Raw genomic sequence first — 25,126 nt, forward strand, 5'->3', positions numbered from 1 at the left:
ATCTTTGTCTTAGTCTTCTAGGACTGTCCTAGAAGATTGAGTGGCTTAAACAAAAACTCATTTTCTCACAGGTCAGAAGTCCAAGATCAAGATGTTGTTTGGATTGGTTCATTCTAAGGCCTTTCCATGAACTACGGATGACCATCCTCATGCTCCCTCTTCACGTGGCTGTCCCTCTGAGCACTCACACCCTTGATATCCATAAGTGTGTTCTAATCTCTTCTCAGGAAGATAGCTACCCACTCGACTTCATTTAATCTTGGTTACCTCTTTTTTTAATTTTTATGATAGAGAAAGAGAGAGAGAGGCAGAGAGACAGGTAGAGAGAGAAGTAGGCTCCATGCACCGGGAGCCCGACGTGGGACTCGATCCCGGGTCTCCAGGATCGCGCCCTGGGCCAAAGGCAGGCGCCAAACCGCTGCGCCACCCAGGGATCCCCTTGGTTACCTCTTTTAAGGCCCTGTCTCCAAATATAGTCACAGTCTAAGGTCTAGGATTAGACTTCAGCATATGAATTTGCAGGTTGTGTATATGTATGGGGGGATGAGGGAGGGTGTGGAGAGAAAGACACAAATCAGTCCACTGCATAACTAATTATTCTTTTACCAAAGAAACTACATTCCCTCACTCTAGTATCCTTCCTAATGGGGAGATTATCCTTATATATTTCTTTTTTTTTTAAGATTTTATTTATTTATTCATGAGAGACACAGAGAGAGAGAGGCAGAGACACAGGCAGAGGGAGAAGCAGGCTCCATGCAGGGAGTCTGACTCGGGACTCGATCCGGAGTCTCCAGGATCACACCCTGGGCTGAAGGCCGCGCTAGACCGCTGAGCCACCGGGGCCGCCCGTCATTATATATTCCTGCCTTTTGGTCCTTAATATGCCAATATAATATAAGGAGAACTTTTGAAAGGCACATTGTGACTCACAGGATCTCTCTTCCTTAGGCAGTGTTGTGGATAAAGACTACCGTATCACTCTGGATCCCAGAAGATGACCTACAGCCAATCAGCAACTTACCTTAAGTGGTTATCTATGGTGAGCAAGAAGTGTACTTTTGTTGATATAAGCCACTGATATTTGTGAGGATGATTTGTTTCTGCAGCACATAACTTATTCTGATTAATACGTATGTACATACATATCACTGACTTCTGTTGTCTTTTGTGGTTCTTTGTATTCTAAGAGTAAAAATGGAGTTCCTGATTTTGTTTACACTGGCTTTAAAAAAACAGTAAATTGAATTATTTTATTGATTAATGAAAGGTGTATATGAAATTTTATGAATTAGATGTTTCACTTTAAATCTTGTGCATTCACAAGGATTCTTGTGCATTCAGCTTCATTCTGTAAGATCTCATTTTTCAAGATGTTAAGAAAATAAGGTACAGATTCTACTGGTGATTTCATGATTAAAAATTAATATAATTAAGAAAGAAGTTGAATATCAGCGTGCCAAGCACTCTTTTCTTTTTTTTTTTTTAAGATTTTATTTATTTATTCATGAGAGACACAGAGAGAAAGAGAGAGGGGCAGAGACACAAGCAGAGGGAGAAGTAGGCTCCATGCAGGGAGCCCGATGTGGGACTCCATCCTGAGACTCCAGGATCACGCCGTGGGCGGAAGGCAGGTGCTAAACCACTGAGCCACCCAGGGATCTCCCAAGCACTCTTTTTTTAATATGTTTGAACCACTACAGAACATTCAAGGCTATTTTTATAATTGCTCTTTTAACTATATGATATATACCCAATCTTTTAGTCTTTCTAATCTTTTAGTCTTTCTAATCTTTTAGTCTTTCTAATCTTTTTCATCATTAAGTATGATGTTAACTGTGGATTTTTTAATATTTTATTTATTTACTTATTCAGAGAGAGAGAGAGAGAGAGAGAGGGCAGAGACACAGGCAGAGGGAGAAGCAGGCTCCATGCAGGGAGCCCGACGTCGGACTTGATTCTGGGTCTTCAGGATCACACCCCGGGCTGCAGGCAGCGCTAAACCGCTGCGCCCCCAGGGCTGCCCAGGATTTTTTATATATGGCCTTTATATTATGTTGAGATATGTTCCCTCTAAACCTACTTTGTTAAGACTTTCTATCATGAACAAATGGACTTTGTCTAATGCTTTATCCGCATCTATTGAAATGATCATATGGTTTCTATCTTTCTTTTGTTATTGTGTTGTATCACATTGATCGATTTGTGAATATTGAACTATCCTTGAATCTCTGGAATAAATCACACTTTATCATGGTGAATTATTTTTTTAATGTATTGTTGGATTCAATTTGCTAATATTTTGTTGAGGATTTTTGCATGTATGTTTATCAAATATATTGGCCTGTAGTTGTTTGGTTTTATTGTTTGGGTTTTGGGGATTTTTTTGACACTTTAAAATTTAAATTCAATTTTCCAACATATAGTATAACAACACCCAGGGCTCATTCCATCAAGTTCTCTCCTCATTGCCTATCACCCAGTTATCCCGTCTCCCCACCCACCTCACCTTCTGCAACCCTTTGTTTGTTTCCCAGAGTTAGCAGTCTCTCATGGTTGTCTCCTTCTCTAATTTTTCCCACTCAGTTCCCCTCCTTTCCCTATAATCCCTTTTACTATTTCTTATACTCCATATATGAGTGAAACCATATGATGATTGTCCTTTTCCAATTGACTTATTTGACTCAGCATAATACCCTCCAACTCCATCCACATTGAAGCAAATGGTGGGTATTCATATTGTTTTGTTTTATTTATTTATTTTTGTAGTGTCTGTATCTGGTTTTGGTATCAGGGTAATGCTGGTCTCATTAAAAAAATTGAAATCTCTTCTATTTTTGAAACAATTTTTTAAAAATATTTTATTTATTTCTTTATTTATTTATGGGGGTTAGGGAGAAAGAAAGGGAGAGAGAGAGAATCTCAGGCGGACTCCAGTCTGAGCGCAGAGCTTGACACGGGGCTTGATCCCTAACACCCTGGGATCATGACCTGAGCCAAAATCAAGAGTTGGACACAACCAACTGAGACACCCAGGCACCCCTATTTTTGGAACATTTTAAGAAGAAAAGGTATTAACTCTTCTTAAATGTTTGGTAGAATTTACCTGTAAAGCCATCTGGTTCTAGACTTTTGTTTTGGGGAGTTTTTAATTACTGATTCAATTTAATTGCTAGTAATTGGTCTGTTCAAATTCTCTATTTCTCCCTGATTTGGTGTTGAAAGGTTATATGTTTTTAGGAACTTAAAAATTTTTTCTAGATTGTCCAATTTGTTGGCATATAATTTTTCATACTATTGTCTTAAAATCCTTTGTATATCTGTGGTATTGGTTGTTACTTCTACTTTCATTTTTTTAAGATTTTATTTATTTATTCATGAGAAACACACAGAAAGAGGCAGAGACATAGGCAGAGGGAGAAGCAGGGTCCCCATGGGGAGCTTGATGTTTGACTCAATCCCAGGACCCTGGGATTCAGGCCCTGAGCCAAAGGCAGACGTTTGACTGCTTAGCCACCCAGGCGTCCCTAATTTTTTATTTTGTTTATTTGAGTCCTCTGTCCTTTTTTTTTTTTTTTTTTTTTTTTAATGAGTCTGGGTAAAGGTCAATTGATTTTATTGACCTTTTCAAAGAACCAGCTCCTGGTTTCATTGATCTGTTCTATTGGTTTTAGTCTCTCTTTCATTTATTTCTGCTCTAGTCTTTATTATTTTTTTCTTCTACTGGCTTAGCTTTCTTTGTACTTTTTTTTTCTAGCTTCTTTAAATTTAAAGGTAGGTCTTTATTTTTCTTTCTTATTGAGGTAGGCATGTATTGCTATAAAATCTCCTCATAGAATAGATTTTGCTGTGTCTCAAAGATTTTTGGACCATTTTCATTTCCTTTTGTCTCCATGTATTTTTTAAATTTCTTCTTTGATTTCTTCATTGACCCATTCATTATTTAACAGCATGTTATTTAACCTCTATGCATTTGTGTACTTCCCAGATTTCTTGTAATTGGTTTCTTGTTTCATAATCTTGTGGTAAAAAGAAAAAAATTCATAAGATTTCAATCTTTTAAAATAGGTTGAGACTTGGAGGCACCTGGGAGGCTCAGTTGGATAAGTATCTACCTTTGGCTCAGATCATGATCTCAGGGTCCTGAGATCAAGCCCCACATTGGGCTCTCTGCTCAGTGGGGACCGGGCCTGCTTCTCCCTTTCCCTCTTCCTTCTGCTTCCCAATTGTGCTCTCTGTGTCAAATAAATACATGAAATCTTAAAAAAAAAAAAAAAAAATCCCTGGGCGGCTCAGCGGTTTAGCGCCTACCTATGGCCCGGAGTGATCCTGGAGTTCCGGGATCAAGTCCCACATCAGGCTCCCTGTGTGGAGCCTGCTTCTCCCTCTGCCTGTGTCTCTGCCCTCTCTCTCTCTCTCTCTCTCTCTCTCTGTGCATATGTTTCTCACGAATAAATAAAATCTTTTTAAAAAAAATCTAAAAAAAAATTATTGAGACTTGTTTTGTGACCTAACATGATCTATTCTGGAGAATGTACTACGTACACTTGAAAAGAACCTGTATTCTAAAAAAAAAAAAAAAAAAAAAAAAAAACCTGTATTCTATTGTTTTAGAATAGAGTGTGCTGAATATATCTGTTAGATACACCTGGTACAATGTACCATTAAAAGCCACTGTTTCCTTGTTGATTTCCTATCTGGATTTTCTATCTATTGATGTGAGTGAAGTGTTAAAGTCTAGTATTGTATTACTATTGATTTCTTCTTTTATGTCTGTTAATAGTTGCTTTGTGTATTTGGGTGCTTCCACATTAGGTGCATAACTATTTACAATTGTTATATCTTCTTGGATTGTTCCCTTTATCATTATATAGCGCCCTCCTTTGTCTCTTGTTACATTCTTTACTTTAACGTCTATTTTGTCCAATATAAGTATTGCTACCTCAGTTTTCTTTTTGCTTCCACTTACATGCTTAATGTCTTTCTGTACCTTCACTTTCAATCTGCATGTATTTTTGACATGAAGTGAGTCTCTTATAGGCAACATATAGATGAGTCTTGCTTTTTTATACATTCAGTCACCCTATATCTTTTAATTGGAGCATTTAGTCTACTTACATTCAAAATAATTATTGATAGGTATATATTTATTGCCATTTTGTTACTTGTTTTATGGTTGTTTTTGTAGTTCTCTCTTTTTTTCTTCTCTAGCTCTCTTCTCTTGTGATTTGATGGCTTTCTTTACTGATATGCTTGTATTCCTTTCTCTTTATTTTTTGCATAGCTAGTGCTGGTTTTTGATTTGTGGTTACCATTAGGTGTATATATAACATCCAATGCATATTGTAGTCATTTATTAAGTTGACAGTCACTTAAGTTTGAACCCATTCTAAAGTCACCAAAATATATACTCCTCCTCCTCCACATTTTATTTTTTTATTTTTTTCCTCCTCCACATTTTAGATTTATGGTGTCATACTTTACATCTTTTTATTTTCCAAATCCCTTGACTGATTTTTATAGATATATTTATTTTACTGCTTTTGTGTTAAACTTCCACACCAGTCTTATGTGATTAATCTACTTTTATTATGTTTATATTTACCTGTGAAATTCTTTGCTTTCACAATTTTCTTATTCCTTCTTATAACCTTTCTTTTCCACTCAAAGAATCCCCTTTAACATTTCTTTCAAGGCTGGTTTACTGGCAATGAATTCCTTTAAATTTCATCTGTCTGGGAAACTCTTATCTTTCCTTCTTTTCTGAATGACAGCCTTGCTGGATAAAGTGTTCTTGGCGAGAGTATTTTTTTCCTTTCATCACTTAGAATATATCATGCCACTTTCTTCTGGCCTACAAAGTTTCTGCCGAAAAATCAACTGATAGCCTTATGGGGTTTCTTTTGCATGTAACTGTTTTCTCTTGCTGCATTTAAAATTCTGTTTTTCATTAGTTTTTGCCAATTTAATTATGTGTCTTGGTGTGGATCTCCTTGGGTTGATTTTGTTGGGAGCTCTCTGTGCCTCTTGAATATGGATGTCTTTTTCCTTCCCCAGATAAGAAAGCTTTCAGCAATTGTTTTTTCAAATAAATTTTCTGCCCCCTTTCTCTCTCTTCTTTCTCTGGGATCCCTATAATGGAATGCTATGCTTGATGATGTTTCTGAGTTCCCTTTACCTATTTTCATTTATTTTTTTAAAATCATTTTTATCATGTTTATCATTCTTTTATCTTTTTTACCAATAGATATTTAAAGATACCTGTTGCAGATTAGGTTTTCTGAGAAGCAGACTCTGAGATTGAGTTTACACACAAGACGTTTATTAAGGGTTGTCTGTGGAAAGGAGAAGAATCAAGAATAAACAGAAAGAGAAATTTAGCTCTGATGCAGCCAAATAACAGCTTTAGCTATCCCCAAGGGGGAATCTTGAGCTAGAAGGTCCCTTCAGACCAGTCACAAGTCATTCTGAGATCAGCCATTGCCTGTAATCTAATCAGGAAGGGTTGTGATCTTGGGCAAAGAGGCTTTCAGGAGTGAAGAGGACTAAATAGCAAAGACTTTCCCAACAGCAGCTAGAATAACAAGTATTTCACTGAAGAGGACCTGGGCAACACATCACAGTGTCCATTATAGCCCTTTTCTTAAGCCACTTGTAGAACAATTCCTACATAATATTTGAATCCAGTGGAACACTTTTCTTAAGGAAACTTATAAGAGAGACATCAATGGAAAAAACTACAGCCTCTAGCATTCTAGTAGGTCTCAAAACCAAAACTAATATTGATCCTTTTCCTCCTCCATACCTGCCCCCATGGCCATTTCATTCATGTGCCATTGTACCAGTATGAGAATGACTAATGGCAAAAGCTGTCTCACATCAGTTGGCCAAATCTTTTTGTCAAGTTGTTGTCTCTTCCCTGGTGGATGCTCACTCACTGCAGGGAATTATCTATCATGTGATAGAAATATTCACACTTTGTGCCCATTCCTTTATTTCCAAACTGATACATTTAGCCCAAACCTACTCTTCCAATCTTCTACTCTTTCTCATTCTTGGACTCTGACAGAGGAGACCAGGCTGTATAACATGTACCTGAATAACCAAGCAATTCACTACTATCCATGAGTGCTAATATTTTCTATATACGTGCCACTTCTCTTTTCACACAAAGTTAACAAACACATTAATCTTGGTACTGTCTCCCAGTGTCCACTCATAAGTTGGACTGTGTTGCAGATGCCTGACATTTTCAACTTGTATCCATTGAACTAACCCAATTGTGAACCAGACAGAGGCTTAGTTCAAAGATTCTCCGCATGTCTATAGGTATAAGCTAATGGAGAAGTACTACTTCAACAGTGGCAAGTGACATGAGTGTCTTGGGTACTTGCTCCTATGCCATCTAGTACTGCTTTTGCTTGAACCTGAGTATGCCACCTCCACATACCAGTAGATTGTTGTTGGGCCTGCCCAACCTTATGACTTGGTAGTTCTGACAGAAACCAACTTACAATAAGTAGTTATGGCTATCAGGTCACTCAGTATTTGCATTCATTTCCTATGGCTGCTGTCACAAATTCTCACAAATGTTAAGCTTAAAGAACATATGTGTATTCTCTCATACTTTTGGAGGCTAGCAGTCCAAAATCAGTAACTTTGGGCCAAAATCAAGGTGTCAGCAAGACCACTCTGTTTAGAGGCTGTACAGAAGAATCTATTCTTTACCTTTCAGCTCCTGGCAGTGGCCATCATTCCTTGCTTTGTGGCTGCATCACCCTAATCTTTGCCTTCACAATTGCATTATCTCCTGTCCCCCTCCTATGAGTATATATGTCATTGTATTTAGATCCCACCCAGATAATCCAGAATAATCTTTCTACTTCAAAATTCTTAATTTAATTGCATCTGTTAAAGACTTTGCCTGTAAAAACATTCACTGGTTCCAGGAATTTGAATGTAGGTATCTTTAAGGGAGCAATTTTTCAGCCTACTGTAGTACTTCATTCAGGGTCAGGCTTTATCTTTACCAGCATCCAGTAGCAGGCCTGGAACTGGTTTTGCAAAGATATATAATTGTCAGCTAAAGATACCATGACTTTGCTCTAGAAACCTAGTAGTCTAAATTGTGACTTTCTCATTTGAACAGCACCTTTTCCTACTGCTACAATGACTAGTGCCATAGGGTTTGCAGGGTCATGACCCAACAGGCAGGGAAGCTTGCAGCACAGACTAGACCTGCTGCAGGGCCATTTTCCTGCTCTGAGAGGCGTTCAAATATGTCAAATATGTCAGTGTTTAGAATCATCCAGATTATGCATCAGATCATTATTCCTAGGTATGCTTCCTAGGTATTATTCCTAGGTATTATTCCTAGGTATGCTGCCTCAAAATCCAAAGAATTCAACAGGAAGCACAAAGGTGCTGTGCTTCCTTTGCCATACTGGAAATGAAAGATGAAATTATTTGTTTTGTCATTTGCCTTTGATGAGATATTGAAGCATGCCCCTAATCCCTGGACCCCTAAAAATTTTACCAATGAAGTAGGCTTCTAAATCTTTATAGAGCTTATCTCTCACATTCTTACCAAGGTTTCCAACACTCTAGCCAGCTTTGGCACATCCTATCCGATCAGCATTAAGTCATGGATCAATATGATGTCATGCAGAATGTCCAGACAGAACAGATCTCTTGGGGCTATATTATAGTAAAGGATAAGAGAAATAATGTAGTCATGTAGCAAAATGGTAAATATATACTGTTGGCCTTTCTATATAAATCCAAACTATTTCTGATCCTCTTTTTTTTTCTAGGAATGAAAAATAACTCATTTGTCAAATCAGTGGCTGCATATCATGTAGCTGAGGTCATATTAATCTCTTCTAGCAAAAAATAGAGCATACAATACATGGCATAGATGTAATTGAGGATTTCTTTTAATTGATTTGGTGGTAGTCATTTTCTAGGATCCTTCTGATTGTTGCTTGGGCACCAAACTGATAAGTTAAATGGAGATATGATAGAAATCACCAGTCTTAAACCCTTTAGATCTCTTAGAGTGGCACTAATTGTTATAATCCTTCTGGAGCAAAATATTTGTTTTGATTTCTTTCTTGACTGGACTGGGGAAGAAAGGAGGGCAGTTTCAAAGACTTTCATTTGGCCTTCCCAACTGTGATAGATTTTATTTCCCAAAAGAACCCAATGATGGTGTTTTGCCAAATACAAATTATTTATATTCTGAATATACAATCAAAAACCATAGAAACGACCTTTAGGTAGGTTCACAGAACCAGTGGACCCACTATGCTTGGATGTTTACCATAATTTCACTTTTAACCTGTCTTATATATGCCTCAGCTCTAGCAGGAGCCTGTAATGATGTTTTCAGTCTCAAGGTATTAGCAACAACTCGGATTTTGTGCCTTAATAGATCTTGAAATGTTTGTGCATTTCTTTTTCCCTACTGTGTAATTTCACCCAAGAAAATGGTTATAAATCCCATTGTGGAAGGATGGAAATCTTTACCTAGCACGCCTGCCATAATTTTTCAGGGTCATTATTCCAGGGGGAGTGGCCTCTTCTTTAAGAGTGGGCTCCAGATCCAAAAAGTAGCTCAGGTTATAGAAATTGGGAAGGAAATTATAGCCTTATATTGGAGAAATTGTCCTGAGACTTATAATCACCCACCTTTAGTTTCTCATAAAAATGAGTATATCCTTATTTTCTACTCACTTATTTTATCTCTAGAGTCATCGTGTTCTATTAAATTTGCAAAGCCCTGCTTCTCCTTCTACTTTACCATTAGATATGAACATTTCATCTACTTAACTTCTAATAGTTAACTCTACCAAATTGCCTCTATTTTTCCAGTCTTATCATCCCTATTGCTATCAGTGATCCTAATTCTCTAATATCTTCTCATTGTCAACCTTGTCCTACAGAGGAAAACGAGCACTACTAATTTTAGCAATGCTGGTCACCCTTTCAATGGCACATTTCTTATAGCTTTAATAAATGTTCTACCTTCTGGGTCTTTGCATGGCACTTAATCACCTGTAATATCTCTTTGCCTTACATAGCATGCCCACTTCCTTGAGCCTTTAAACAGTTTTTGCTCTCTGCCAAAGTGATATCTGGCACTTCAACTTAAGTTAGCATAGGTCATTGATTATTCAATGCTTCTTGGAGACATCCTAAAAGTAAATTTATACCATCTCCTAGTGTTATTACCAAGGTGTTAAATCTAGTATTCTGGGAGAGGGGTTTTAAATTAATAAACTTTCCCTTATCCAATCTTATGCACTGGCTGTTTTGGTCAAAAGTCCTCAAAATTAAAGACAACACATATTTTCTTGGCTTTTGTTGGCACACTGCTGACAAGATCTTCAGAGTCCATCCAAAAGGATAGAGTCATTTTCCTCCTTTATCAGATTCAGCACATTCCTAACTCAGCTATTCTGTGATGTAGCCTAGATATAGACCCAGTAATTTAGTAGGGAATTAAAACAGATCCTGAGGAAAGAACAAGTCTTGCATGGAAAAAGCTTCTATATTATCTCCAAGCAAAACAGAGTTGGTCATTTCAATAGGGAAGGGTGAGTCATGTTAGCATCCCACAATCCTTCAAATTACCATTTCTTCCATATTTATTAGACTCATGATACATCACAAAAGCTAATTCAGTCCTTTCATTGGCATGCCATCCAAATCACTACTGATAAAAGTTCTAACAATTAGATAGGGGGGCTAGATAGCTAGGAGCTATTTCTGTTCTATAGGGTCCTCATTGCCAGCAGACAGTAAGTGATGCAGTTCCACATTCCCATCTTAGCACCTGCTTTCTTAAAACATTCCTGTTATTAAGTATCACAGGTCAGTTTGGGGCTCTCTATGAAGCAAATTCCTAAATGGAGTTTAGTAGGCAGGATGTTCATTAAAAAGTGCCTTTGGGATCAACACCTGTGGAACAGAAATTGATCCATTCAATTTCTGTTGAAAGAATTTCTATTGTTTTAGATCATGACCATAGGACTAATTTAAATGTTATCAAATGTATAAGATTTTACCAGAGAAAAAGAAAAATACTGGAAAATTTGACAAGTCCCTTTCAATGTTTACATATTACATTAAACCTTAAAAATTTACTTTGTTTTGAATGAATTTTCAAAACCTTGACTGATGTGCATAAAGAATTTTCATAGCAGAATTAAAAGAAGCTACTAGTAGAGTAGCATCTGGATGGCTCAGTTGGTTAAGTGTCCATCTCTTCATCTCAGCTCAGGTCTTGATGCCAGGGTTGTGAGGTCAAGCTCTGTGTTGGGCCCTCACCCAGAGGAGGAGGGCAGTTTCCACTCAGTGTGGAGCTCACTTTAAAAAAAGAAAAAGAAATAAAAAGAAGCTACTCGTAGAAATATCAGAGGAATAAAAAGTGAATTTACCTATCCTTTTAACATATAGTTATTGAACAGCTACTATGCACCAAATCTTGTTTTAGACACTAGGAATATGTTGGTGAACAAAACAGAAAAAGATCTCTGTCCCCAAGAAGATGAGGGAGGCAGAAAATAAATAAACATACTACATAAGTAGCAGACTGAGTCTGGTGCAGGGCTCGATCCCAGGACCCTGAGATCATGACCTGAGTGGAAAGCAGATGGTTAACCCACTGAGCCATCCACATGTCCCATGATGATAGTCTCAAATGAATGAGGTATATTCATTGTAAGCATCTATGAGTTTAAGTTTAAGCAGAGACTTGATGGACAGATGAACTATGGTATGCATTTGTCCTCAAGCCCCAATTCTCACAGGATGATATAGAGGGCCCAGATGAGTCCATGGACAGTGGGTTGCATTAGAGCAAAAAATCCCTAAGCTTAGGGTATCCTGATCTTTTATAATGAGCAGTACTCCTGCTTGACTTTTATCCCATGGGGAGACACTATTTCTATCTTTCCAGGTTGGTTGCTACACACACATCCTTAAAACATATTCTAGAACAAAGGGAGTCGGTGTCTCTTCTCACAAAACTTACAGAAATGCTATAGGCCCATAAGGAATGGTCTTTTTGTGAATGAGACCTTATTTAACAAGAGCAATTCATGGGAGCAATGAGATTTAAAGCCTAATTGGAAAAGATAATGGAAGGAGAAGACTTAGAGACAATAATTACATATAGAAAATTCTTTTACAAAAGCTTCATGCAAAGGAGGGCAGATAAGTAGGATAACAGAAGAGAAATGCATTCAAAGAGAATGCATTTTAAGGTCATTTTAATGTCTTTTTGGTTTTTAAGATGGAAGAGACAAAAGTATTTGTGTGCTGATGAGAATGACCTATTAGAGAAGGAAAAATTGGTAATTTGGGAAAGGGGATGCAAAATTACTGAAATAGTGCCTTTGGGTAAAGAAATTAGATGAGATTTATTTTAAAATGTAGGTCTCAACCTTAAGATTATAGCTTAAGGGGGAAGAGATCATAAGAACACAGATAGAATAAATGAATAGATGTGGTGGTGAGTTTGTGGAAGCTTCCTTTTGATTGCTTCAATTTTCTCAGTACAGTAGGAACCAAAAGCAAAAGCCAAAATTGAAAATCAGATGTGTTGGAGATTTGAGCAGAGATGAGTAAGTATAAAATAGTATTATACAAGAGTGGGAGAACACATGGACCAGAAAACTATACTATGATTGTCAAGGAATTCACCTAAGTCCCCTAACCATGAATTTGAAGTTAAATCACTCAGCATGGTTTTCTTTTCCCAGTCTTGAATTAGTGGATTAAGTGGATGGTGTTTTAGATTTTTCCATCTTCCTGCTCCTTCCCATCAACTACACTGTCAAGATAGCAAGACAATGACAAATACATAGGTTCTGGTTTATCTTTATGCATTCTAATTTTACTTGTTTTTCTTACCTTCAAGCTTTTTTCTCCTAATTGTTGGTCCTGCAGACCTACAGTGACTCTTAGCCACCCCCAGAGGCAAACACTAGAGCCTTCCATAGACTCATTCACTAGTTCTTGCAAAAGTGTAAAATCTGATCTGTATAATAAATGTCCTTGTTTTATATTGCTCACAGTATTTCTGTTTACTTAATTGAACCTCAGCCGAGCTTGGTAGCTTTTTATATTCTCCCACAGATCTTCTGAAACTGTGTCTGGAGGTCAGCTAGGTGTTATCTTTGTTTGTCATTATTGGTTGTAATTACTCTCCCTATTCTTCCCTAAATTCTGTCCCTCATCTCATTATAAAATCTCATGTTATATTATATCACCCACTACCTTTTTTATTGCTTTCATCTCGATGCTTTCATTCCTGGTTCACTGTCACTCCCTCCAATGCCAAGCCAGCCTCTTTTTCTTCCTTCCTTCCTCCTCTCTCTCTCTCTTTCATATTCTTTAAACATTTTTGGTTTTTGATATATTTTCCTCACTGAAGTATACTCTATACAATAAAATGTAAAGATTAAGGTGTGCATTTAAATTAGTTTTGTCAGATTATACATCCATGTTACCATCACCAAATCAGATATAGAGCTTTTATATCATTCCAGGAAATTCACCTGTGTCCATTCTCAGTCAGCATCCACTACCCACCCTACCACACAGACAGGACAATAGCTTTTCAGGTTTCTCTCATATTAGATTAGCTTTGCCTGTTCTTTGTAGTTCATATAAATGGAATCATATGTATTCTTTTGCATTTTGCATTTGCATTCTATCACTTACCATAATTTACAATCCAATATTAACTCTTGGTAAGTTCAATATCCATATAGATAATAGTTCTAATACCCTGTATTTTGAATGCCTTTCCTTCAATGATTTTTTTTCTGACCCATCTTATCCCTTCACTTCCACTATTAACCCTAGCCTGGTGGTTACCAATAATAGAATCTTTACCTTAAAATCTTAATTCCATGTATCCCATTCTCCAGTCACCACCACACAACTCTCCAGCCAACACATTATTATATCCTCACTGCAACAATCCTTCAATTTTATTAGAGAAAATAATTCATTAATACTATCACCATTTATTTTTCCTCATCTCCAAAATGTCCTCTTCCATCTCCTTGCCCATTTTAAATTATCCTGGCCATCATTATAACCACCCTCTTGCCTATCCTCTCCCTTGACACCTTCTCATTGCCTCCAAGATTGACAAGACAGGTGACCTGCAGAAGATGAAGATTTTCTCCATCACCTTCTCATTGCCTCCAAGATTGACAAGACAGGTGACCTGCAGAAGATGAAGATTTTCTCCATGGAGCTACACACATACCTGGCACAGAACTTGGAGAAACTAAAGGTGATTAGGAAGAATTTCATGCTGCCCCATGAAAATAAGATGAGCCAGGAGAGCAGTGAAACTATGGTACTGGCACACTTCACTGACCTTCAGAGCATAATGGCTACCGCTTCGCTTTTGTATTTCAAATCCCATGCAAATTATTCTTGTAGCCAACCTTCCCCAAAAGCCTTACAAGGAAGAGAATTCTGAGATTCATAGTTCCACTTTAGCTCAGTTGGCCCAGTACAAAGCAACCACGGGATCTCTTGAGAGAACTGTAGGGAAAACAAGGTTCTTAAGAGAAAGCCAAGTTTCTTTTAGAGCAAGAGGATAAAAGGAACATTTAGAGAAACTATGACAAGGCATAAATTTAGGTAGGAATAGCAAAAGTGTTTCTGTAGATAGAGAGGCTTTGGTGATTAGGACAAAATAAAGAATGCAACCAGTTAATTGGAAATTAGAATGCAAGTATGGAGGATGAGGTGGGATATTGATGATTTTGAAACCACATATATAAGTATAATGGGGTTAGTGAGAATTAGTTCTGTTGGACTACAGACTGACCATGGTAGAGAGGCTCTGGTGGTTGAGGATAGAAATATTGAATGTCTGAGAGCTACCTTTCAGATACAAAGAGGCCTGGGCTGATGATTTTACTCCAACCTCAAAGGAACTAACTTGATAGAAGTGAACAGATCAAGAGAAGTCAGGTTTTCCCTTATCCCATGTTTAATTTTTACAAGAGCCACTATTTCATAACTTATTTGTTTTCAGCTTAATTTTTCACCAAGATTCCCATAGACTCTTTTTCCTCTACGGTATTTACATTTTGAAACTATTTTTTAAATCAAATACATTGGCATTTTTTAGTCAATCAAAGATTTAACTGCCAATCAAAAGTGTAGATCTTCATAAATCAGTCACTGTTGTCACAAAGAAGAGACAATCAACATTCTAACTGGTCTGAGAAAGTTCATAGAGGAAATATTTTTTTCATTTGCTTAGATTCTAAAAATATTGAAAATAGTGTAGGCTTCAGTTGAACCTGGTAGGCTAAAAAAAAGAAACTCCACTAAATCACATCATTAAATAAATATTTAAAGTTATTAATCTTCAAAGAAAAATGGGACATGAAATATCATTAGATAAATTATTTTAACAGAATTCTAGAACCTGAAAAGTTCCATGATTTATTCTCTATTTATGCACGTTAAACCTTCAGCAGTAGCCAAAATGGAAGAATTCCAGTTCTCTTTCTTTCAACTGGTTCTCTAGCCTTGGCTTGGTTAACATTTTTTTCCAAAGCAACAACAACAAAAACACTAACTTTTAAAATTTTAAATCTTCAGTATAGCTAAAATGTAACACTTTTCAAATCTATTCTCTGTTATATTTCATATAACACTTTTCCTATCTATTCTCCCTACCTTCCTTGGTCCAACCAAATTTAAGACTGAGATACTTTATGAAAACTGGGAATATTCTACCTTCATCAGTTTTAGTATCTCTATACTCCTTTACCCTGAACTTCAGCCACAAAAACCATAAGGCTTTTCTCACATTTTGTTTTACCTTTTGAGGCTTTGCTTTACTCATTTTCTCTTTCTGGACTTACCTTCTTTCCATTCCTTAATTAAATCTATGAACACACTCTCCAGCCTTAAATAAAATACATACCACCTCCTCCATGAGTCCTTCTGTGAACTCAAAATCTAGACCAATTGTTCTATATTTAATGCACACATGGTATTTTGCTTATACTTCACTTTGGCAATTAACAAAACTTAATACATATTTATCATGCCTCGTAGACCTTACATTACTGGAAAAGAGAACAATGTCATATTATTCATCTGTGAATCACTAGTGCCTTGAAGATGGTAGCTGCTTTAGTAAATGAATATTGAATCTGGAATGGTGGTAGGTATGTTTTTTCATCTTTCAAGTTGGTCACAATATTTTGGGAGCAGAAAGTCAGGTTGATTTATGGTAGTGGTCCTAATCTGAGGGAAGACTTCCAAAGGCACCCAAAAATGCTGATGAGAGTCTGTAATTCATCTTATATCCTACTCCTGTCATCCCCCTCCAGCAAACGGTAATAGTAAGAATAACACTTATTGAATGCTTGATAAATACCTAACAGGATCCTGATTGCTTTACTTATTTGTTTCTAGTGCTCTTTTAAAAAGTTTTTATTTCTATCAAAGTCATACTGGTTTAAAGGTAAAAATCAAATTATAGTTGAAAATATATTTCCAAATACAGTCTCTTATTTTACCTATCTCTACCTTCCTCCTGTCCTGATTCCTAGAAGTAACCACTGATAACTTTTAATCTATTTCCTCTGATATCCAACCTCCATATTTTCAGCTAATATGCTCATGACATTATTTATTTCCTGATTTTTCAATTTTAGTTACCATCTATTGATTTCCTGTATTTCTGAGGATTTAATCCCTTTATAGTGCCATTTCTTATATTTTGCCAACATCCATCCAGCAGAATGTTTTGACAATGTTCATATCTAAGCCAAATAGTAAACTATAATTGTGTCTTTTTCTGTACATGTTTTTGCTGGAACCTATAAATTCCTTACTTCTTTGCTTGCTTAGTTTAATATATACATTTTAATTTTTTCCCCAAATGCTCCACAGTTATATGCCTTGACACAGGTCTTTTAAATTTACTGTGCAAGGCTCTGAAAGTGTGTGTTAAATCTAAGGCCTCATATGCTTTCTTTCCCAAATGTGACTGGATGCATACAATTTACCAGTTTTTAGTGATTTTGTGAAAGACTTAAGAGAATTGTCAAGTGCAGGATCTTATCATTGTAAAATTTCCACAAGTAAAAGCATTTAGGGCAGAAAAAGGAATTAGAATGTATTTTTTGCCCAATTGACTCTCCAAGCACAGGCTGGCCTCTTATTTTCATTTTTATTTGGCACTTATGCAAACATGCTATTTCACATGGTTTCCATTTTCTAATTTGATATTTTAAAAAAAGAAAAAGAAACTTTGAAGAATCTAAGCTGTTTTCCTTTAACACTTTCTCATTTTTTCTGGGTCTCAGTTTCTCCATTAAAAATAATTAGTCTTTTTCTTCAGTTAAATTCTGTTGGGTAAATAAAATATATATACAAGTCTCTGAATATATTAATCTATCACAGTAAGCAGAGTAATGGTCCCCAGGGTTGTCTATGCCCTAAGCTCCAGAGCCTAGAGTGAATGTGTTATATTACATGGCAAAGGGACTCTGCAGATGTGACTAAAGTAAGGATCTTGAGATGGGAAGATCATTCTGAATGATCTGGATGGGCTCAATATAATCATAAGGATTTTTATCAGAGGGAGACAGGAGGGCTAGAATGAAAGGAGGGGATATGATGATGGAATCAGAAGTTAGAGAGGAGAAATATGCTCTGTTGCTGGCTCAGAAAATGGAGGAAAGGATCATGGACCAAAAAATGTAGGCAGCCTCTAGAAGCTAGAAAAGTAAACATTCTCCCCTAGAGCCTCTGGAGGGAACCAGCTTACTTTTAGACCTCCAGAACTATCAGAAAATACACTTGCATTATTTCAAGTCACCAAAATTGTGTTTTCCTGTTGCAGTAGCAATAGGAAATAATATATTAGTTTATAGCACATCAGTTTTAGAATTGATATTAATCTGACTTTGACACATAATTATAATGTAGGACTTATTGAACAATTTTGTAATAATCTCTTTTTAGAGATATATACTGAACTTTCACTACATCCTGGGATATAGAACCCAGAGGTGTGAATATAAAAAGAATTGCTATGGAAAAGAATGCCCAGTTTATTTTTCCCTGTCCACTGCTCACCTCGGACAAGAGTCCAGTCAGGCACACAGTGCCTCCAGCAAAGACAAGCCTTTAATGCTACAGAGTAATAGTTAATACATAGGTCTCAGAGCCAGACTGCCTAGGTTCAAATGCTGACACTACCACTTGCCAGCTTTCTAAATTTACAAGCCCCTGTTTCCTGAATTGTAGAATAAAGAATAGAATTCCTTCCTTGTAGAGATTTTGTGAGAATTAAATAAATTAATCGATATAAACTACTTAGCACAATGCCTGGCACAAAATAGGTATAAGCACTCAACAAGGGTAAGTTATAATTAGTATTAGTTATCACTATTAATATTAAAATCAGTTTATTAAATTACTCAAAAGAAAACATATTCCAATTACTGCTGTAGCATTACTACTCTTTAGGACTATGTCCCCAGGTTCCCAAAAGGAATTCTATTAATGGCAATATTCAAGCTCCATTTGGGAAATTTTTTTCTTCCTTTTTTGTAATTCATGTGTTTTCCATTTCAGAAGAGTTAGTGACTTTCTAAACAATACTATTTCAACATCCATTAAATATTAAACAAAATAATAGAAATCTTATTGGTAAGTAGCAAGAGTCTGGAAATATTGCCTCCCACATTATGAAAATATGACAAATTGCCATCCATTCATTAAGCCTACAAAATATCTACTGGTTGGAATAAATCATCCCTCTAAGCAACCTGAGAACTGGCTTTACTTCATGACTATTTTCTTATATGGCTCAGATCCTTTGCCACAGCTAACATTTTGGTGATAAAATATTTTAGGAATACTTCTTCCAAAGAAAGCAACTGTATCAGTAAGTTAAACTGCACTGTCAATTCTTAGAAAGAAAAAAAAAGAAAGAAAGAAAGAAAGAAAGAAAGAAAGGAAGGAAGGAAGGAAAAAGAAAAAGACAAAAAAGGAGGGAGAAGGAAAAAAAGAAAAGAAGAAAGAACCAGAATGTTGTTTTGAAGGCTGGGATTTTAATCTGTTCTTATGGCACTGTGCCAAGTCTAGCTGTTTTCTGACATATTTTTAAGTTTGTACTTAATGTACCATGTCTATTTCTTATCAGTCAATTTGAGTGTTAATTGCTGGTGCATAATCTTAGCAACATTATTATTCCTGTTGATAAAATCTTCAGCAGAGAGCAACAGGACATTTCCCAGTTGTGAGTTCCATTACCACACTAGTTATATCTTCCCATTCTCTGGCTTCTGTAATTTACCACAGTATGTTCGAAACTTGTGTGTCCTAAGAATCATCAATAAAAATAGAAATGCTCAGGGTTCTCCCTTGGAGAATCTGATTTAGCAGGTCTGGGAGGTGAGGGCCAGAAAAACGATAATTTTAACTGATGAACCCAGTGATTTGGCAAATTAAAAATATTATATTTGTGATGTTACAAGTCTGGTTTGTTTGTGTGTTTATTTGTTTGTTTGTTTTAATCCCCTTAGAGGCCAGAAGGATTGAGAGTAAAAACATGAGAGGATTTGATAATCTTCCCTGGTTGAGTGAAAACATTCCTTTCCAGAACCTGAATACAGATCTCTGTAAAATCCTAGGGAACATATTTTTTCCCAGTCTGGCCACAAAAGCAATAAGACACTGTGAAGAGGCTAACACCAATTTTTAAAAATCTATTTTACAAATTCTTGATCCTTGTCCACAGTAACCTGGGGTACTAGAACTTGCGGTGGCTTCTAGATGAGAAATTCTACATCAATAATTGTAAAAATGCTTTGAGTGGAAATTAATAACTTCCACCTCACACTGGAACACATTATATATTATCCAAACTGTAGAAGAACCCAGGATCCACATTCATTAAGTTGACAGAAAGAAAGTTATGTAAACTATAATTTATCATTTCAAAACATGATTCTCTTAGTGTATGTATTAATTCCTTGGCTTCAGGATCCTTTATAATTGAGAAAAGGAGTGTTGGGTTCTTTTTAGATATTATATATATAATTATATGTAAAATACATATTATATATATATATATATAAAATTCTGATCCCTTTATATTTCATACCTTACCAAACTTCTTTTCATATAGATCTGTACAGTTGAAAGCAGAATTTTGTGAAAATCAGACAGATGGTAATCTGGCAAAAAAAGGATGAGGAAACATCCATTTTCTTTGTATCTTTTTTAAAAAAGAGTTTATTTATTTATTTGACAAATTGAGAGAGAGAGAGCACAAGTAGGCAGAGCAGCAGAGGCAGAGGGAGAAGCAGGCCCCCAGCTGACCAGGGAGCCTGACATGGGGCTCTATCCCAGGACACTAGGATCATGACTTGAGCCTAAGGCTGTTGCTCAACTGACTGAGCCACCCAGGTGCCCCTCTTTTATCTTTTAGATTCCAACTATATTTTTACCCTTAAAGTCTGTGCCCTTTCTGTGTTTTATCAATTTTTTTAAAGCTTAAATAAAACTCTTTTAAAATTAAAGGAATCTCTAAGGATAGACAAAGCATAGAAAAAAAGATGTAAATCAGGACAATTTCTACAACCTCCCATATTCTAAATTATTTCTTGAGCACCAAGTACTGACAATTTGATATTTGCTGGAGATTCAAAGAATAAAAGTCTTTTAATTTCTTATAGTTAACAATCTACTAAGGGGAAAAAAAAGAGAGCAAAAGAGAAGGGAAGAATTATAGTTATGTGAGAAATATGCAAAGGGAATGAAAGGGAGAAATTGCCGAACTAATAGGTAGAGCCAGACAGGAAGGGGTAGAGGTGAACAAATGTTAATAGAGAACCAGAGTAATAAAAGATGAGTCAAAACTTGCTCTGGGCTTACTGTGGGTAATAAAAAATTATTTCTTAATGGGGCAGACTTGAGGATATTTTATTAACTAAAATAAAGGACCCTGTGAAGAGCAAGAGGGATGGATGATTGACAAGATCTCAGGGAGGGAGGGAAGGAGGACATAGGATCTAACAGCAGGAGATCAGATTAGCTAAAACTAAGCATGGCGTTCATTTCCTTAGTGGACAAGATGGTGAAATGGGATTAAGTGAAATTATAGAAAAGGTATAGATCCAAAGATAAAACCTTGAGGTAGTTTAGGAATCTAAGGCTTCCTTTCAAAGTGAAATAAGGAAAAATAGATACTAATAAAGACAAAAAAAAAAAAAGTTTATTGACCATCGTATACCACTCATTGTGTTAAGAGCTTTAAATGCATTCCCTTAATTAATTTCTCTCAAAAGAGTTAGTATTGTTACTGTCTCCATTTTACCAAATAGGAATTTTAAAATTTAAGAAATGATTATAGAAATCTTGGCTGGTGGAATTATAATTCAAGATAAGAGCATCCATTCAGAATGAGAGGGATACTTAGGGGAAGCTTTGAATGGTGTGGATAAACTGTCTTGGGACTGGAAGAAGCAGCTAATGAGGAAACAGAACAGCTAAGGAATACCAGGGACCCAGGTAAGGAGAAATTTCTTTACCTTGATAAAAACCAACCTTATTTTCCAATTAGAAAAGAATGAATATTGGAGAATAGTTGTGACAGAGGTTTTGGTTTTTGTGGGTTTTTATCAAAGTTCTTACTTGTCAATAATACCTTATGTCAGTTTCCTTTTTTTAAAATCTAATGATCTGTGAAATTTGAAATCATGATGTAATAGTGCAAGAACGTCAGATTAAGTATTATCAGAACAAACTATAGTCCTAACTTTGGCTTTATAATTTTTAATATCCATGGACCTCACCTCATCTTTAAAATGCAGATGATTTTGAAGCTCACATTTCATCCCCATAAATTAACTGACCTAGTAAATTAAAAATGAAATGAATGTAAATACATGAAGGGACTATTTTTCTGTGTACCAGTTAATCAAAATGTGCACATGCATACATTTTTTATTTTAATAAATTATTTCTCATTATGTAATGCTGAATAGGAGATTCTAGAAAGCCTTGACAGTTCAAACATGGCAAATAGTAATAAAATTAATCTTTGTATTATATGTGTGCTTAGATTAACAAGACAATTCATCTTCTGTCTTCTTAAATATCTCATCTCTAACTTAACAGCAGTCAGATTTTAAATTAAACATTAAGACAAAAGGAAGCTCAATGTTTAAAAGTCACCAAAAATAGGAGGTATGAAATCCTATTTAGTAAAGTTTCAATGAAGATGAGCATCCTGGGGAAGTCCGGGTGGCTCAGCGGTTTAGCTAGCACTGCCTTCAGCCCAGGGCGCGATCCTGGAGGCCCAGGATGGAGTCCCACATCAGGCTCCCAGCATGGAGCCTGCTTTTCCCTCTGCCTGTGTCTCTGCCTCTCTCTCTCGCTCTGTATCTCTCATGAGTAAATAAAACAAAATCTAAAAAAAAAAAAGAAAAACATAGTTAAAAAAAAAAAAAGAAAAAGAAAAAGATGAGCATCTTCAAGAAACCTGTAGGGTAAGTTTCTCCTTAGCTAAAATTATTTACTAGAACGTTATAACTCAGATTCTGTCTTGCTTTACCCTGGGAAACAACTAAACTCATTTAGTTTATAAACAAAAATAAATGTAAAATAGAATACATGTGCTTTTTTCAAGTGCACATGGAACATTTACAGGACAGATCATATTCTGAACTATCAATAGATTTCAAAGGGTTATAATCATACCAAGTATATTCTCTATCAAAGCAGAATTGAGGGTGCTTGGGTGGCTAAAAGGCTGAGCATCTGCCATTGGCTCAGGTCAAGGTCACAGGGTCCTGGCATTGAGTCCCACATTGGAGCAGAGAGCCTGCTTCTCCCTTTGCCTCTGCCTCTCTCTCTCTCTCTTTTTATTTTAAAAATAAAATATTTTTTTTAAAAAAAAGCAGAATTGAGTTAGAAATCAATAACATAAATATATCTGGAAAATTCCCACATATTTAGAAATTAAATAACACATAGTCAAAAAAGAAATTACAAGGAAATTAGAAAATATTTTGAGCTTAATGAAAATGAAAATATACATATCAAAATTCTGGGATGCTGCTAAAGGAGTAATTAGGGAGAAATTTTTGGCATGATACATGTATAATAGAAAAAGGAAAAAAGACCTCAAATCAAAGTCTTCAGCTTCAAACTTTCAAAATTAGAAAGCTGGCCAGCCCGGGGGAATAAGCGGTTTAGCGCCACCTTCAGTCCAGGGCATGATCCTGGAGACCCAGGATTGAGTCCCAGTCAGGTTCCCTGCATGGAGCCTGTTTCTCCCTCTGCCTGTGTCTCTGCCTGTCTCTCTCTCATGAGTAAATAAATAAAATCTAAAAAAAAAAAAAAAAAAAAAATCTAGAAAGTTAATCAAATTAAATCCAAAGTAAACAGAAAGAAGTATATATTACAGATAAAAGTGGAAACAAAAGCAATAGAAAACAAAAAAATAAGAAAAAAAACCAGAGAAACCAAAAGCTTGTTCTTTGTGAAGATCAATAAAATTAATAAACTTTCAAAAAGACTAATCAGAAAAAGAAAAGATACAAGTTAACAATACCAGAAATGAGAGAAGTGACATCATCACAGAAATTATAGATATTACAGTGAGAATGGGGGATATTATGTAGAAACACATACTAATAATCTCAGCAACTCATACAAAATGACAATTTACTTGAGAGATAACTACCAACACTCACTTAAGAAGAAGACAGATTGGGGAAAAAAAAGGAGATATTAATGGACTTATTATGGGCATCATTTTATATTGTATACAAATATTGAATCAGTGTGATACACAACTGAAAAATAGAATATTGTACATCAATTATACTTCAATAAAAAAATTAAGTAGATAATTCTGTATCTATTTCTAAGATGAATTTGTAGTTAAAAACTTTCCTACAGAGGAAACTCCAAACCCAGATGGTTCTACTGGTGAATTTCATCAAACATTTGAAGAAGTGATGATACCAATTTTACACTAACTCTTCCAGAAAACTGAAGAGGAAAGAATGCTTTCCAACTTTTCCCATGAGATCAGCATTATCCTGATCACAAAACCAAAGATTATTTAAAAAAATTAAACCAGAGACCAATATCCCTTATAACTATGGATGCAAATATACTAAATAAAATTTTGGCAAATTTATTTTGATGTAATATGTAAGAGATAATGCTTCCTTATGAAACTGACAGGAGATTCACTCCTGGAATGCAAAACTGGCTTAATATTTGAAAAACCAATCAATGCAAATTACCTTATTAGGTAAAAAAGAAAACTATTGGGCTTTTTCATCCAAATGGTGACATAGGAAGACCTCAAATTCACTCCCTTGACAGAACATGCCAGTTTACACATATTGATAGAGCTCCTGAAGAACTGGAGCTGACTAAATAGCTTCTGTGCAACGAAAGATGGAATAGCACAAGAGAACATCAAGAGAGATGGAGACACGGTAACTAAGGAAACTGCCACCCTCGATGCTGTGCTATGCAGTGAAGAGGGATGGTACTGAGGGATTGAGAGCAGATTTGTCTGTCCTTGGACACAGAAAAAAAGTTGTGATTTAAATTAATGAAAGATTCAGCCCTAGAATTCTGCTGAACAGTGGAGGAGCTTCTAGAATTCTCTCTGGATCAGAGGGACTAAACAGTAACATGAATTATGCTCCCCCTCCACCTTGAAGCACAGACCAGCCTATGGTCCAGGTGCCCTAGCTGGTCCTACCATCTCAATGATCCCTGGGCCCCAGCCCACACCAGCCCCAGTCATTCTACCAGGGTGGCCATAGGATGGCGCACCCCAGGACATCTCTGGCTAGCACTCACTACAGCTCCAGCTTGCATGCCAAGGTGACACAAGTACAAAACACCGAAGAAAACTCCAGGCCTGTGCCACTTCAGCTTCACACAGCTTGCACCCTGGTTCTTAGTGCTGCAGAACCTTCCAGATGATATCTGCTTCAGATCCAGCCACCCACCAAGTGACTCTTACACAGAGCACCTTGTAACATGCCTTAACCTCCTTTACCCAGTCAGGGCACCACCT

At 36.2% G+C, this 25,126-nt stretch overlaps 1 protein-coding gene across 1 annotated transcript in view; it reads left to right on the forward strand.

The window, feature by feature from the left end:
- Window positions 1-982: 982 nt before the first annotated feature.
- Window positions 983-25,126, forward strand: part of TUSC3 (tumor suppressor candidate 3) — a 281,955-nt gene continuing 257,811 nt past the window's right edge. The window contains exon 1 of the mRNA XM_038560234.1: window positions 983-1,042. Coding sequence (XP_038416162.1) covers window positions 998-1,042 — 45 coding nt within the window. The 5' untranslated portion in view covers window positions 983-997. The remainder of the gene's footprint in view (window positions 1,043-25,126) is intronic.

Source organism: Canis lupus, chromosome 16 (genome assembly GCF_011100685.1).
Source record: "Canis lupus familiaris isolate Mischka breed German Shepherd chromosome 16, alternate assembly UU_Cfam_GSD_1.0, whole genome shotgun sequence".
Taxonomy (NCBI): Eukaryota; Metazoa; Chordata; class Mammalia; order Carnivora; family Canidae; genus Canis; species Canis lupus.